At 29.5% G+C, this 17,928-nt stretch overlaps 1 protein-coding gene across 1 annotated transcript in view; it reads left to right on the top strand.

Annotated features, from left to right (window-relative positions):
* Nucleotides 1-17,928, top strand: part of LOC119687521 — a 326,485-nt gene that overhangs the window by 302,286 nt on the left and 6,271 nt on the right. Inside the window, exons 6-7 of the mRNA XM_038101864.1 lie at nt 3,541-3,803; nt 3,877-4,149. Of these exons, the coding sequence (XP_037957792.1) occupies nt 3,541-3,803; nt 3,877-4,149 (536 nt within the window). The remainder of the gene's footprint in view (nt 1-3,540; nt 3,804-3,876; nt 4,150-17,928) is intronic.

Consider the following 17,928-nt stretch of genomic DNA (forward strand, 5'->3'; position numbering starts at 1 on the left):
TGCATGTTAAATAAATATCTCACAGATACTTTCATAAATATTTACTTAATCAGTTGCTGGTAATAAGCATTTCTGTCCATATCATGGAGTCCAATCAGTGATCATCAGATCACTGATTGGCACCTCAGCCACATCAATCACAACTCAAGACTGCCGTGCTTCACTAAATGACCTAGCTAGGTTTGTTAGGGTCAAACTTATTTGGGTTCCTGGTCACAGGGATATCACAGGAAATTGTAGGGCAGACGATCTAGCCAAGGCAGGTGCTCTTCTCCCTAACATTAACCTCTCTGATATAGGCGTCCCACTTGCTACAGTTAAACTGGCAATCATACAAAAATACCTGAGTATAGCCAAGCAATACTGGGCTGACGAACCTCAATGTCAGATTTCTAGGTTGACTTGGCCGAACTTTGACAAGAAAAGAACCCGTCAGCTACTTCAACTAAGACGGAACCTGCTCAGCACTACGGTATCTGTGCTGACGGGACACTGCGTAATAGGAAGGCATGCTATGAGACTGGGTCTCCCCTTTAACGACTTTTGTCGAGGCTGTGGCTCTGAGGATGAGGAGGAGACTGTACTCCATCTCATGTGTCAGTGCCCTTCCCTAGCCAGAAGAAGATTAAAAATCCTTGGATCTCCTTTTCTAACTGACCTGACTGAGTTGTCATCCTGTAATGTTAGGGACCTAGCCAAGTTCATAGAACTGTCAGGTTGGTTTTCCTTTGCATAATGGGGGAGTCGTTACCTTTCTTTTGGCGTTAAATGTATACTGATTAAAATCTATATACAAATAACGTAACTCCTGTGGTACCACAACGGGCCTTTATTTGTGCTTAAGTGGGCTTTTTGGGATACAAGGCCGCCACTCCAACCTATACCTATACCTATGGAGTCCAAGAATTATGTCATAATTAAATCTGGTTTTGTTATAAAAGCAGGCAATGATGTCACTCTATACATCCATTTATTAATCCACATTTAATTGTTCTCTACCAAATCATAGCGAGTAAAGCGGTATGCTTAAGAATTTATTGATAGCACCACAATTCCTAGCGAGCAACATTGTGGTCTACAAGGAGTTTGCCCAATTTAGTTTGATTTGCGTTTTTAGTTGCTCTCCACCTCTTACCTATTGAGTCAGTGTCCAATTCATATGGAGACCTGGACATAAGGACATCTCGGGTAACTGTAGGACAGACAGTCTGCTTGCCATGGCAGACAATACTGGCAATAAAGACGAGCTTACCAAAGCAGATAAACTTGCCATGGCAGACGATGTTGCCAAATCCGACCAGCTTGTCAAAGCAGACGAGCATTCCAAAGCAGACGAACTTGCCAAATTTGATAAGCTTATCAAGAAAGTTATATTGCATCATGACATTCCCTTCCCGGATATTACATTCGCACTCATAACGGCTAAACTTGCAATTAAACAAAATTATCTGAATAAATTAAAAAAACACCTGACTAAATAAAAATTCTTGTCAGAACTCAAGATTTATTTTTTCCAAATTGGACAAGAAACACACGAATCAGTTGCTTCAACCAAAGCGGTACCACCTGCTTAGCACTATATTATCTGCGCTGACAAATTATTGCATATAAGAAAGATGTTAATGAAACTTGGTGTAACCCTTAACGTAGTAATGGGTCTGAAAAGAAGAAGAAATGCGCATTTAAATTATTTTATCAATGATTTTTTTCTTGCACAAGATTAAGAGACTTTGAAGTCTCTTTTCTTATCGATCTGATAGAGCTGTTATGCTTTAAAAGTAGAATGTTGCGAAGTAATTGATTAGCTAAACCGGTTAGCTGACATCACCCTCATCTGAGTTCCTGAATATATGGACATCGAAAGGAACAAGGAAGCTGATGGTTTAGCCCGCTCTAGTACTTCCCTGGATGCGTCCATGTCGGTACCGGTTTATATCACCGTAGAGGCCATTAAGAGGAAGTACTTACCTCTAACACATGGAAGGCATTTAAGCTATGTGCAACTTTCAGTTTAATATGGTCCATCTATAATAAAACCAAATTCTAGAAACTCATCTAAAGAATCACATGAGCACTTGGTGTTGGTGTATAAGAAACTGTGCATATGATGATATATGATGATGTTCTAGAAGTTATATTTTTTTCACAATCTTTTGTTGACATCCTTTCTGTATAGATTAAACGAAAAAAGTTCGAACGTTTTTTTTTATTTATAGGTAAACCTTCTCTAGTTTTAATTAATTTGTGGGAATATCACGATCTGAAGTTGATTGAATCTTAACTTGTGGGGAGTTCTTGTTTTTGTTTATTTTATTTAATAATATTTTTTATTTTCTATAGAAAAATTTTTTATAGTTTTTTGAAATTAAATTTGTCATCATTTCTTATTGAAATGAATAAAGTGAAATGATGCCATGATGCAAAGAAGCTTGAATGAAGTCAGTTGATTAATATATCTATATTGAGGATATTGCTTTATGACTGTTTTTGTTTTGTGCTAAACAAATATTCATGATTGTTTACATATATTTTTATGACTATTTTATATCACAAAAAAATATTAAATTTAATAATTTTAAATTTACTAGTTTTCTTCTTAGATACAAGCTTAGATAAATATGATTCATTATACATCAGTTATAATGATATCATATCTAAATATCAATTTTCTGTCAGAGTTCAAAGTTAATAAATATTTAATTTATTATACTAGTCAGTTAGTCATAGTTACTGCTATACTTAATATAAAAAATTTATTATACATAATATATAGTTTATAGTTTCATATTTATTAGAATATTTATTTCATAATAGTTAATTATATTTTAGTTTATTATATTATGCACTTGAATATAATTGACTATTATTTCATATTATAAAAAGAATAATAGTGAAATTTAACAATTAAAAATAAATATATAATTAATTAATTCAATTATTCTACAGCTGGTTTATGATTTTATTCTAATATAATACAACAAATGAATTTGTTAATGAACTTTCACAGTAAATCAACAAAACTCCAGATAAATGTACGAACATACAAGTCAAATACGGCTTTGGACCAGTTGGTTAATGAACACTGACTCTGAGCTTCAAATTTGGCAGTGCACGAATTCAAACCTTGGTACTTGTAGTCTTAAAAAATGGTTTATGAATAATTAAAGATAAGAAATAATTCCAAAAAACTACTGATGTTAGGTATTTGGCATTACTAGAAAATTTGGCGTTGTCAGTCAAATTTCAATAAATTATCTAAGAGTTTTGTTGTTGTATTTTTATATCTATTTGAACCCTTTTAGTTGACGCGTCACATTCGACAAAAAAAGTTTACTTTAAAATATTTATTGTTGTAATTTACTACTGTTTAAAATTCTACTCCATTGAAAACAATAGTTAATATTAAGAATTTAGTTTATTTGCTCAAAAAGACAATTTAAAAAAAAAAGCAAATAAAATATTTTAAATGTAATAATATTTAAAATTAGTAAATTTTATTGAAATTGAATTTATTAAAATTTATTCAAATTTTTTTTACAGAAAATGGTCGCAGTGTTGCTGATACAACATCAACAATTGGTGGCAACATTAAAAATGGCAGCAGCAAACCGAGTACACCGACCGAATTGCATGATCTGAATAAAGAGTTGCAGCACAACAACAATAATAACATAACCAATTCAGCCACAAATGACCATACACCAGAGGTGGGTACTCGAACAAGTTCACAGGCTTCATCACCGATTTTGGGAAAGCATAGCAAAAAGTCAACACTAACAAACAATACAAATTCACATGAAAAAGTGAGTTGAATATAAAACAATTTTATCCTCCAGTTTGGTTCATAATTTTTCTAATTGCATTTCACTTCCCCAGAAACCGCAATCCAAAATACAAACCTCGCGTAAATTTCTGTTGCAAAAACAGAGTCAACGCTCCCACGATGACTCCACACAGACGGCAGATGGTAGTGAATATTTGAATGCACCAGAGTTGGAGCAACTTAAATTACTGAATCGTCATTCCTGCAATGGACGATTAGATTTCGAGGCACTTGAAAGGCATTTGCAACAAACAGAATCAGTTAATGAGCAGCAAAATAAAAATGTTGAAGCATTAGCTGTAAGGGTGAAATATTTGGAGGATGAGGTGAGTAATGGACTGCCAGAAAAGTGCTTTATAATACTGAAACCAATGTCGGATTGTAGAAATGGCATTTTAATTACTTTGAGTGGTAGTGAAAACTAAGTTTAGCAAAAGTTTCTCGACCATCCAAAATGTTTGTTTAAAGTTTTGCTACATATTGTTAGTTGATCCATTCAAATTAGTTAAAGGAATAGAAAAGTATTCGAAAGATTTTAATAACTGAAAGTATTTTATAGAAATTAGAAAGCTTAAAGAATTTTTTAAATCTTATAAGTTAGTAGATAACAGGTGACTTGAAAAGCTTATAATTTGTAATAAAATATCTGAACACAGTTAATCTCTCCTCTGTTATAAATTTTCAGAACTTAAAATCGAATTATATAAAACATCTTTCCAAGTACAATATATATATTGGTAATGGATTATGGGTTAGGCCAGCTTGATCTTTTGTGAACTATATATATACACAATATATTTGTTTATATAGAATTAATGACTGGAAAACGGTCAATAATTCTTACAAACCCAGTAACACTCATAGCCTTACTTATCATGTACTTTCATAAGAGGATTTGAGAAAATATGTAAATTATTTTTCGTACCCCTGAAAGAACTTCCTTATTTTCTAAACATTTTAAATCAATATTTATTAATGTTATAAATAAGTGGTAAAAAACATGGATTAAATTGAAAAGGTTAGACATGAGTTCTTATTATATCACAACAAATAATACTTTTTACTATTTAATTTGTAAAAGGTTTATTTTTTTTTTATTATTTATTTAATTTTTAATAAATAATTAAAAGTTGCTATTCTCGTAACTTTTAAAATAAATTATTAATAAAAGTATTTTTAATATTTTTTCATTGTTTATCTTAATATAAAACCATGAAATTATTACATATATATTGTTTTTTAAAGGCTAATTCTATATAAGTTATTAAACCAAATAATTGATATTTAGCTTACATTATATTTCTTCATTTAAAATATATAAAACCCAATGTTTCATAACTTATTTGATCGCCTCTCAGGGGCTGTTGGGCTGGCTATTGTTGTACTAAAACTTTTGACCTAAAAAATTTTAAAAAAATTTGTTTTTAGTAAATTTTAATAAGCTATTAAAAAACAATAAATAAATCATATTTAAATCATATTTAAACAATTTTACAAAAAATATAAATTAAAAATAAATTTATTTAATATTTTTAGTAAAATAAAAACAACACCTAAGAGTTTAAAACATGAAATAGCTATAATTTTGTATTAAAATAAATATTTAAATATTTAAAATTAATATATGTCGATAGTAGTATTCTCTTATAACGAAGAATGCTGTCCATAATGCCAATAGTAGCGCAACTATCGTCTTTGCCATCAGTAAGCAAATATGGTTGGTATGAGGAATAAAAAATCAGATATTGCAGTGATTAATGTGCAACTTTGGACAGAAATGTTTGAGATATTTGCATTCCAGCAACTAATTTTGTAATTTATCTCAAAAGAGCAAATATTTAGTTTTTTTTTGTCTGACAACTTTAAATATTTTAAGGTTTAAATTTTCAAATATTGGCTCTAAATTTAAGATGAAAAATTTCAATCCTTTGAATATAAAAATATAGTAAATGATTGTGATTTATGAATATAGTGATGTTCCAAACTAATAGAATAGTAAAAGAAGAAAGTAATATAAAAACCTATTCATATAACAATATGTATAAACTCTGCAACTTAAAAGAAAAAATAACAATCTGAAAACTATAAATTTAGATTACAAACTTAGGATTTCTTACAAAATCAGGCTTAGGTATGCATTCACATTACATGTTTACACTCAAAATAAGTGCAGCCAGATATTTTAGAAAAACTTGCAAATAATGAGAGGTATTCAAATCAATTTCCGTGATAATGCGAAAATGTCTGTAAGAATTCTAATACGAGTATACTACGAGTGAGCACGAAGGAAAAAAGCAACAACAACAACTTCAGTCAGCTGACCTATTAATAAACATTAACTCATTTAATCTAAATTAGGAAGTTAAAATGATAATTAAATGTTTAACTCTCTTAAAGTTTTGCTGTTTTACCCGTCTTTACTGCTTTTAAACTATCCTACAATCTTCTAGCGCAAGAACTCTCTTACATTTTTACTTAGCAATTCTGATTTTTCTCCTTAAAGTTCACTCGCATTATTGTAGAAATTCACTCAATTTTCTGATTGGAGCAGTTGTGAGAGCAAAAATGTAGTGTGAACGTACAGTTAAGTGTACTTTCGTAAGAAGCCTTAAGTTGGTTGTGTGTAGAGCATTTATGTATATAATCCATATTGTTTTATAAATAATTAAAAATAATATAAATTTATAGAAAAAAATTGTATTATTATAGTTATTCTAAACTAAACTCAGTACGTAATGAAAAACAAACTAAGTACCAAAAAATAGTATGAAGTAGCTTTGCAGGTGTTCCGTTTGATTAATTAAAATATTTTAATCTGAAATCGAGTAAATTAAATTTTATTATTCTATTGCTTTAATACAATGTTTTGGTTAAAACCACCATTATTATTTCAATCATACAATAACGTGGGTTTTTAAATGTAAATATCTCAAGAGAGAAAATTGATTTTTATACTAAATTTATACTAAATTTGGAACACAGTAGTGCGCGGCATGCAACAAAGAAGTGAACTGTGGGTGAACACTTTTTGGCATTTTAATGACTTTCCGCACACTTAAAATTGATGAAAAAATCAAATTAAATTTTTTTTTTCTATTTTTATGGTTTTTGAAATTTTAATCGTTTCGTATAAATATTGAAAAATTCGAAATAAAACTATAAACGCAGAAAATACCGCATTAATAAAATACTTTGTTCTGTATTAAGTGTAATTTCCAATAACTTTGGAGTTCAGAAGCTAAACTATAAACATTTGAACTATAAAATTATAATCGATTTATGAAAATATATAAAACTAAAAGCTTTAATGATCGATATTAAATGCATTCAGTTGGAAATATACTTTTATAGTACTGAGGTCAGATGAATTCTTTTTGTGCGAATATAATGAATTACAGCAAACTAGAACTATTTTTGCAACTGAAACATAATTTACCCGTACCTTTGTCAGTGGATCACTAAAATTAGGTGAATGTCATTCCACCATTGGTCCTAGTTACATTAAAATATATTCGTTCGTTCAGTACTTTTAGAACGAAGAGCGACGCACATGTCCTAGGCATATAGATAGGTGAATGTCATTTTACGTTAGATCATAGTTACATTAAAAAATGTTATTTGAACGTACTTTTCAAGAAACTTTCTCGGAGATGATTTTCAAAAATCATTCTCACTTTCACCCATTTTTTTCTTACTCAATTCTCTCTTCGGTTTTTGGTCATTTATCTATGCAAAAAGTGAGTTAGATGTATTAAGTTAAAATACATTCCACTACAATTTTTCTCATTTTTAAGAGTACAATTTAAGAAATAATTCCGCACTCAAAAGGTCACGCTAACGGCTTTTTCGATTGGTAAATTTGGATTCAATCTACTATAATTCCACACCCAACAGGTCACGTTAATGGCATTTTCGATTGATAAATCTGAATGCAATCTATATTTACTCTCACTCTATCAAATTTTACTAGCCAATCTAACGTTTTTAGAGTAATCTAACATTTTTATAATTGTATTAGTAAGCTTCAATTTATTTAATTTATTTGTGAGTTAACATTACAATATGATTTTTAAAGATAACTAAGAACTGGACTGGACTATTAGGTCTTATAGTAGGCTTTTATATTTTTCAAGAATATATATGTTGAATCGAATCACACTTTATTTGGCAAGTCATATGAAAGAGAAGTTAGTTTCAGGATAATCTCGGTAATCTAGCAAAGTGTTTAGAGTGTTATAAATTAATCTAGACAGTTATAAATTCAGGGCAAGACTTACTAATCGAATGTGAAAAAGCACTTAAAGTAAATTTAAATTGAAAAAGCTCCCCAGATTAACTGATTAAAAACGGTATAAGTTTTAATTTTAATCGCTGAACAACAACTTATACTTCATTGCACATAATGTTCTAAACTTTCTTAAAAGTATACAAGAAAAAAACTATATAGTATTTAATTTATTGTTTATTATTTAAAACAGAATTTGTAAACAGAGTCCAGTGTACATAAGCGCCTTATATGTTTCCACAAGAACAGTTGTAATAATACTCAGCCCTGAGAAAGAAATCAAACAAGCTTCGGAATGTCGGCGATATTAACATAGAGTTCTATATAAAAATAAATATAACAACTAATTTCCAAGATTTTATTTTATACATAGAAGTGCACTCACAATTTCTCTTAAGAAAAAAATCTAAATTATTAAAAAAAATTATTAAGATATCTTGATTGAATCTCATTACGTATTAATGTATTACGTACTACATATGCTCCCATATTTATACATATGTAGAGATAACTCTGTATATCGATATAGTAGTAGTAGTAGATTTGTCAGCTTTATTTTATTTCTATTTAAATATGTTGTATTACATAGAAATTTATGTCAGCTATATGATATATATAAAGCTTATAGGTATGGCATTTGCGCCGTTTGCCAACATCGATATATGTAAATAATTATATATAACAATTAAATGTTAAATTATATATTTATATACTATATACTATAGATGTTCTATATTATTCTTGATTTATAAATGTCAATACTAAGCTCTTCAGTATTTTTGTTTGTGTATTTCATTTGCCTGAAATACTGCAAAATCATCAAACAAATCAAAACAAAGCAAAACAATCAGACAAAGCATGCGAAGAAGTAAATTGCAAGGATTTGTAGATTTGCAAAACAATTGGCAAATCCTTAGGCAGGTGCACAACAGGTACGTACGGTTCCCTTCTAGAAATCGAATTGCAAAACAATGAATCAGCTATCAGACAAGCAAATAGAGAGAATAGGTGACTTGACTGGCGCCAGTCAAGTCTGCACAAATTACTTCGCCAGTTATGTTGTCAGTCACATAAATCGTTGGTCCGTCTTACAGTCAATCATTTGCACAACTGCGACAGTCGATCTGCATGAGATTCCATAGCAACTTTATTCAGATTTCGCGCTGAGGCGTAAACCCTTAACCCATATTACACACACATGGACGTATGTCTATTATTTGAAATTTATTTTATATTCCAGTCACATAATTCTTAATTCTTACAGACATTCCGTATCCTTCATCCTTACATGTAACCATTGTTCAGCTTAGTCTATTCTGCATGCGTTGCTCTAATAACTTCTGAAAGTAGTGTAGTGCAATAAGTTTATATTGAGATTTTATCTTTACTTATGCTTAAGTTGACTCACATAAGTGTATCCTTTTTGTTAGGAAATTTGTTTAAATCCTTACTTAAAGTTGAGCTAATTTAGTTTAATTGTAACAGAATATATTGATCCATTTGCGGACACTGCTCAGCCATTTGTCTGCTTTGTTTGCATTAATTAAAGTCCTTAGTAGCATTAAATGTTGGTAGTTACCTACAGCACAGCTGCTTAAAGGATTTTTTGATTTACTTTAATAAATTAGCATACTTTGTTTAGAAATTTTAAATCCTTTGAAAAATTTAACTGCTCTGATTAAGAGCACAAATTATTTCACAAAACTATGGTTTCTTATTATCCTTGTCGTGTATTTGCTCTATTTGTTGTTGTTTTTTAATTGTTTATTTTATTTTTTTGTTTTGTTTTTGTTTTTGTATATTTATTGTTCTCACATTTTGCGAGCATATGTGCTAATATAAACCCTTTCATAAAATAATGGGTTTCTCCTTCCTGCTATACTGAAAGGATTCATAACACTTACAAAAGGGTTTTACGAGGGCTTTGAAGTGAATTAATTTAGATATTGTTGTTAAATGAAATTATTGTTCTAAGATTGTAAAATAATAGAGCGTGAATTTTAGCAACTCGCTTAACACTACTCTACATATGGGCCAGATGTCTTCTACGTAAATTAACCGAAAATATACACATTATTCGAATAAACCCTTTACTTTGAATTAAAAAATAAAGGAAAGAATTGTGCTTAAAATGGATTACTATAAGTAAGATTAAAACTTTTCTCCTACTTTATGATATGGAATTTAATTTATTTTAAAAATTATTCTAAAATAAATTTGTCAGATTAAGAAATTTTACTAATAGCTTTTAGCACACATTTAGCTAATTCGTTCAAATAATACTACAGCTACTTAAGAATACCTACAACAGTACTTTTGTAACTCTTTCAAGTAAAACTTAGTATTATAATCCATTTCACTCATTCCCTACTTACTAACTTCTTTGGTTATAACAACCCATTACCGGGTTTCGTCCCGACGCCTGATGTGACTCCAGGCGTCTCTGCTGCTTCAGCGCCTTCTTCAGTGTCCTACATCAAGTACGGTTAGAGATCCCGCAACTTCATCACTCTACCGGAGACACGGTCTATCTCTACGCCTTCTTTCTTCAACTATCACTTCAAATAGCTTTTTCGATAAAGCATTTTCGTCCATTCTCACGACATGACCAAGACAACGAAGCCACTGAATGTTAATTCGTTGAATTATGTCAATGTTGTGATAAGAGTCGTACAGCTCGTGTTTTATTTGGATTTGGTAATTGACGCCAACTCGTAGTGGATCAAAGATCAAAGACAAGAAACTTTTCTCTCGAATACTTCAAGTGCTGTTTTATCATTTTGTGATAATGTCCACGCTTGTGGGTTTTTGCTTTGTTACGCAAGATATATCACAGGCGTATAATATCACACACTGATGATGTTTATTGTTAACCATGTTTATGAGATTTATCACCACAGAGCTTTTTTGTGGAGTTATGTATTTTTTGCAGACTATATGCAATTCCTAAGTTATCGGCAAATTATTATCGTGCTATAATTATTATATTATCTCAGATATTTGCCGACAAGTCATCGAAAATTAGTTTACCTTAAAAGGATTAACTACTGTAAAATAACGTAATATTTATTATTAATTATTTTATTTATTATCTTATTATTATTTTATTTTTATTTAAATTAATGAAAATTCATATTTTTAAATGTATTAAATGAATTTAAATTTTTTTTTAATTTAATTTAGCGAATATTTTAAGGATATAATTATTCAAGGTTTACTTTCTATATAAGCAATTAAAGTATTATATTCAATATAAACCAGCAAACCAGCAGTCTCAGATTTAATTCACTGCAAGGCGTGTTGACTTTAGAAGGCATAAATTTGCTTGGGTCAATTAACTTCGTTCAGACCGTAATAATTTTATTTAAGTCCCTGCTGAGCTGCAAGTAGTTTTTCTCCGTCTGTACCCTTGGTTGAGTGTCTGGTTATATGTAATGGTCGGCTTAATTATTAAGCAATTAGAACTCCACGTCTGTAGTAATAAATACAAAATTAGAATTTATTTGATCAGTGTTGCGGTGACGAGTAAATAGTTACTTTTAATGTTCATTCGTCTTGTAAGTAAAATTAATGTGAACCCCATTTTACTGTACTTTACATTGTAAACACGTTCCTTTTAAATAAGTAACTAATGGAAAATATTTCTAGTAATGCATTTTTATTTATTTTTAATTTTTAAATCATTTAAATAGTAATCAAACAACTGTGAACTTGCCTTTAATTACATTGTCCGCACATATATTATACATCAAATTTATTGTAACCATAGATTTGGCCGAAAAAATTACCTAGTAATGAAATTTGCACTGCACAACATATCGATAGGTTCATAGTAACAGTAATCTATGTCAATGACTAAGTACTTGATATTGAGGATGCTTTCAGCAGCAACACTTCCAATGGCATCACAGGAACCATGGGTAGCTTTAGCGTAGACCCCAAATTGATTGTTATGTAAGGAAAATTAATTCTGCTCAGTAGAGCAGTAATCGGAACTCTGGGATACTGAACTTTAAACAGATCGGTCTAATATAACTGAAGAATGAGTCCGCTCTCATTGCTACCATTCCCCTTTTAACCCAAAAAAATTATTAAATTTATTTTTAAGGAACAACAAACTTCCTACAGTCTCTCATCTAAAGTTGCTCACATTAAGCCGAAACCTCGCTTGAAGACTTAACATTGAAGACGGAGTAATAAAAGCAGATTTTGCAATGGATGTCCGTAAAAAATCTTATCTGACATATTAGTAGCTTGACCATCGACTTAGAAAACCATCTTTTTTAAAAATCCGAATAAGGTTCAAATGATGTGCCTAAGTAAGACAATGGACATAATACTTTTCAAATGGAATGATAAATTGCAAACTATTTTTCTGCGCGAATATTAATGTGTAAATATATATATATATATATATATATATATATATTTAACTGTATATGAGGGGAAATCTTAATTATTGTATATGTTTTTCACACAAGTTTAACGGAGATCTGTCATATGCAAGGATTAAAGGATATTTATTTAAACTGCTTTTGGTAACATTTGTTGGTTTTTTGTGAAACCCAACACACAAGAAGTGGCATTTCTGGGTTATGGCATACAGTCTTGGGCACATGAAATGGCTAAGCTTGTACCTAGGATTATCATGTTATTTTTAGGGAATACAATTGTTATACATATTAAGAACATAATCTTACGTAATGTACAATTAATACCATATGTAGATTGCTTCTAAAGGAAAGAATAGAAGAACTTATATTTATATTAGGTAATAAAGTGTTTCCATATTTAGTTTCTGAGTTCTGACTATCAAAACATTAGACAGTGTGTAAACCATATTTCAAGAAAAATGAATTCTTTAGATCGGTTAAAACAACAATAAATTGACAACTGCAGCTGCAAATGCTTTATCTAGAGCAGCTGAATAACCTTACCATTATCCGTAACAGTAAGTCAGTAAGAATTAAATTTTTATAAGGAATATTTTAGTACTATTTAGTCACATACATTTAATAGGATTATTTATATATTTTTTATATAATTTTATAGAATCTCCAAAATGAAAAAAAAAACTGACAAAAAATATCTAGTTTAGTGATTGTATTGAATTGTATCCACATTCTGGAAATGACCCACAGTCTAGAATTTTGGTTATTCGATCTTAATTTAAATAAGTCGATGAATTTTTGAATGAAGTTTAAGATAGCGATAACTGGGCTAAGAGTTAGAGTTGTTTTTTAATAACGCTGAGAAAGCTAGGTTTAATGTCAAGAAAAATGATACTGAATATTTGGTTGGGTTGTTAGGTTATCATATATTATATGCCAGTACCGTTGGAACAACCGATTGATTTGATTTTTTTCTACAAGTAATTAATGTAATTGTAGTGATAAATGCCAAAAAAATAATTACTTATACTAGTGTTATTCGGTAACGGTATAGCTCAATTATATATAAATATTCAATAACGTCAAAAAAGCTAAACGTAACGAAAATCAATATACATTGGTTTAATAAGGATATGGTTTTATATTATATATATTATAAGCGACTACCACCTGACTAAATATTTTTAATGAGTTTAAAGAAATAACTGTTAAATAAAAATTGTGCTACATATCATAATTATGCTAGACCAAATACATGTTTGGTAACTTGACAAATCTTTGGAGACGCTAACTGCCAACTTTTAATGCATCTTAATAATATATTATCAACTCATAATTATATATTATCATAAGCATAATGATTCTTTGCTTCGATCATTAGCGTAATGATCGTCTGCTTCGATCGTATGACTTTCTCTTCCTGTTGTAGAATTGAACTCGAAAGATGACTGTAATACCTTGATTTGTTTCATCAAAGAATACCTATAAAATTCTGCAATAAAGAAATAATTGCTGTAGTCGAAAAACTTAATTAATAAAATTTTTTTTTTGCAATAAAGTGTTTACATTGTCTGAATATATTTTTGCCAATTTTTTTTAACATGGACTTTTACAGGATAAAAAATCAAATGTTTCTCAATTAAAAATTCAATAGCAACATTGTACAAATAACATTTTTTATTGCTAAATTATCGTATAATAATGTAACTTTTAAAACATTTTTACAAGCTTAGAATTTTTGAGGTATATTAGGGTTCTATATCAAAATACAGTTGACTCAACATAGCCACTAGTTAAGTAAAGTAACAAATTAAGAGAGGTGTTGCAGTTTATTGACCTATGTACATTATTGTATAATTATTAAAATTGAATATGATTTCACAAATAAATTAATTGAATCATACTACTTTTATATCATTTATTCTCAAAAGTATTGTTTAAGTGCTTATAAAAGCACTAATATGCTCTAAAATATCACAATATGCTCTAAAATATCACTTTTCAAAAATTTTTATTAAAAATTAAAAAAATTCAAATTCCAAATAATACCAAAAAGTCTATTGAATTACAGTAAAATAAAATTGTAAGATGTAGTTAACACTGTAAAGATAACTATGCATACCAGAGTTATGTCAAAAAATACTTTAAGTTACCATAAATCGAAGCTGCAAGAAATAGCTGATATCATAGAGATATCAATCGATATTTTAATTACTTATTTGGAAATAGGATAGCTAAAGTGGCTAAAACATATTAACTCACACACAATCAAAATCATTACCACGCTGAGAAGAAGACCAAAGTGGATAACGTCTTTACTCACAGATGTTCAAAATCATTACTAAGTCGATAATTGGGTAGAATAATGTGAGTAAATGGAGAATTATGTACTCGAGTAAAGAAGAATAATGCTTAACATATATATGTTATCAGTATATTACCCCTACAAATTTGAGCTCACCTAAACCTGTAATAACATCAGTACCTCCCAGGAATTAAGAAGAATAAGCATTTGTGAATTCATATTTAGATCTAAACAATAAATAATTTTGATTAAATAAATTTAATTAATATGTATATGTAAATATTAGTCCATCATATGTCCGAACAAATTTAAAATTTTTGGTCAATAAGGATTCAAATACATAAAATTGCCCAATGTTTAAGCAGTTTTTGAGTGACTACATTTGAATTTGTAAAAAAGAGAATTCTCTAATATTGATGTCTTTTTTAATATTTTTAAAATAGAATTAAGTTTGTTGCCTCTGTAAAGTAGATTCTATGCTACTTTTTATTAACGCAACAGGGCTTAGAGATCTACTCTAAACCCAGAAGGGGGCACAATAGACCCGACGGTCGCAGGGCCACATCCCCTAATATTAATAATATAAGTTTGTTGCTTTGATTTCAAATATCAAAATGAGTTCAATCAGCAATCAAATTCTTTCGTACTCAGAAGCACTTTTATACTAAAAGGTGATTTTTAAAAATGATGAACAAATCTTATGTGAACTTTGGAAATTTATGTAATTCAAGATAGATATCCCTCTCGACAAATTTTATCAAAATTATCTATTAAATGTATACATTCCATTTAAATTGAAAGTACAATGTTAACTCGAAATAATAAACTAATTAAGATCAAAATTTTATCCACTATTCCGCAATTGTGGAAAGGAAGATGAAAGTGCTTCCCATTTGCCTCGTTTCTGTCCAACACATGCGCGGCGCCGCCTTATCACTTTAACAGCTTACTTTTTAGAGGATCTTGGCGAACTGCAAAACCTCTCCCTAAATGGCATTATAAGGTTTGCGAAAAGTTATAACTGGTTCTAACCCTTGAGTTTTTAATTATATGGTAACACGATGTGCCTATAAGCCTAAGTGGATCATTTGGGATCGCCGGTATAACCCACCTACCTCTCCAATATTCTAAACTTTGCTTATTTTTAATAGTAATAAATTTAGAGAAGAAAGTGTATCCCCAATCGAATGTGTACATAAGCCAGTGTTTACCTTTTTTTTGCGATCATTGTATATTAAATGTTATCAAAATATATATTTGTAACAAATTTCGTTTAAATATATAAAAATTAACTGTCATTGTTGAATTCAAACCACTTTTAAATATTATTGCAACATTAAAAATATATCACTTTTTGCTCTGGAACACCTTAAATATATCTAAAGAGTGGTGCCACAAAGTAACCAAAAATAGTTTATATACTTTGCACCGAAAAAGGATTGTTCAAAACCTCCTTTAGAACTGCTACTAACAGCATTAAGTGCACCGCTGGCTGTGGAACAAATTTAAACCACTTAGTAAAGTATAAGAAAAGCCACAAAAGAATATAAAATCCACAAAAGAATTAATTCTAAAAATTTATTTATTTAAAGTCGAAAAAATTAAAAAAAAATTTAAATGTAACTATTTTACCTTCACACCAACTGTGACGCCTCTTTTTGAACAGATAATTAAATTGTTGACTTATTCGAAAGCAAAGAGTTTCCAGAAAATGTGGGTGGGTGTTACATGTTCTTCAACACACCTACAAAGCAACACCTATAAAAATTTATACTAAACTATTTTTATTTTTTTTTAAATAAAAACTTATACTAAAAGGCTTGCGCTGCGAGGTTAAATCCTTTGCCATAGTGATCATTTAAAATCACACGTAAAGTAACTTTTATCCAAAGCGTATGCAAGGCATATACAATCGAAGAGCAATAAGATCCGATCATAGATATACACTTCGATACTGAAAAGTGGAAATTACCAAAGGAAAGGAAACAAGAGAAAATAAAAAGGACATAAGTTGCTAAGACCGAAAACTATTTTATGATGGGTGCCGCATGCTCATTGCGATCCTGTGACCCAGAGAAGGTCATATTATTTTATTGAAATGTGAATTTCCGCATTTGCGACACACACTACCAAGAATGGAACTGTATAGGCAATTTCAATATTATAACTAACTAGATATTTTTCTACCTGTTCATCGAGTATTTTCTTTTTGACCCTAATTCATTGTTTTCATACTCTGGTCCTTAGAGAAGTATCCGTATTTCGCACTACGAAAATTTCTATAAATACTGCTGGTGTAGTTTGCGCACTTCAGTTTACTCAAAGTACTCAAGTGTTTAACACATCCTAACTTATTTACTACTTATCAACTTACATTTAAGAATTTGTGAAATATTTACTTTTTTATAAAAAATATCTTTTAATAAAACATTGAGTATAAGGAGTTAAAGTGATTTACTGTGCAACTTGTGAAAGTGTTTTTTATCTAATATGAGTTCACTTTTCGATAAGTTTTCATTCACAAATGAAAATCTATCAGCAGAAACAATGGACTTTGATATGATCACTTGGACCGATTGTTCCAATATATGCAACTCAAACTACAATCTGAATATAACGAATAGTTTTGATTGCAACAATATGACAACTTTGGACACGGTAGGTCGAAAGTGTTAATTAGTTTTAATTTTTATCCAAGAACTTACAAGATATAAAACTTAAATAACTCTTCTATAATAAAAATATAAGAAACAGATATTTATGTATATTTATACACAAATCTATTTAAAAATATTCATACAGATACTCTAAGATATATATATATAGTCGAGTGATAATGACTGTAATATAATTTTGAACATATTATTATAAATAAGTTGAGATATTATGCTCAGAGAATAAAAATGAATAGATGAGATTAAACAAATTCTCAAACAGTGCAAAACAATAAAGTCGTCATAAAATCAACTGAGATATAAGATATGATAAGATAAAATAGTTAAAGAAAGTGTCTGCATAAAATGGTTTTCAACAAAATTGAAAATAATTTTAAATATATATAATATCAGATTATTAGCTCATTTTCTTTCATGATCTTAAAGACAATTAAGGCATGTGTTTTTAT

This window comes from Teleopsis dalmanni, chromosome X (assembly GCF_002237135.1).
Source record: "Teleopsis dalmanni isolate 2A chromosome X, ASM223713v2, whole genome shotgun sequence".
NCBI lineage: Eukaryota > Metazoa > Arthropoda > Insecta > Diptera > Diopsidae > Teleopsis > Teleopsis dalmanni.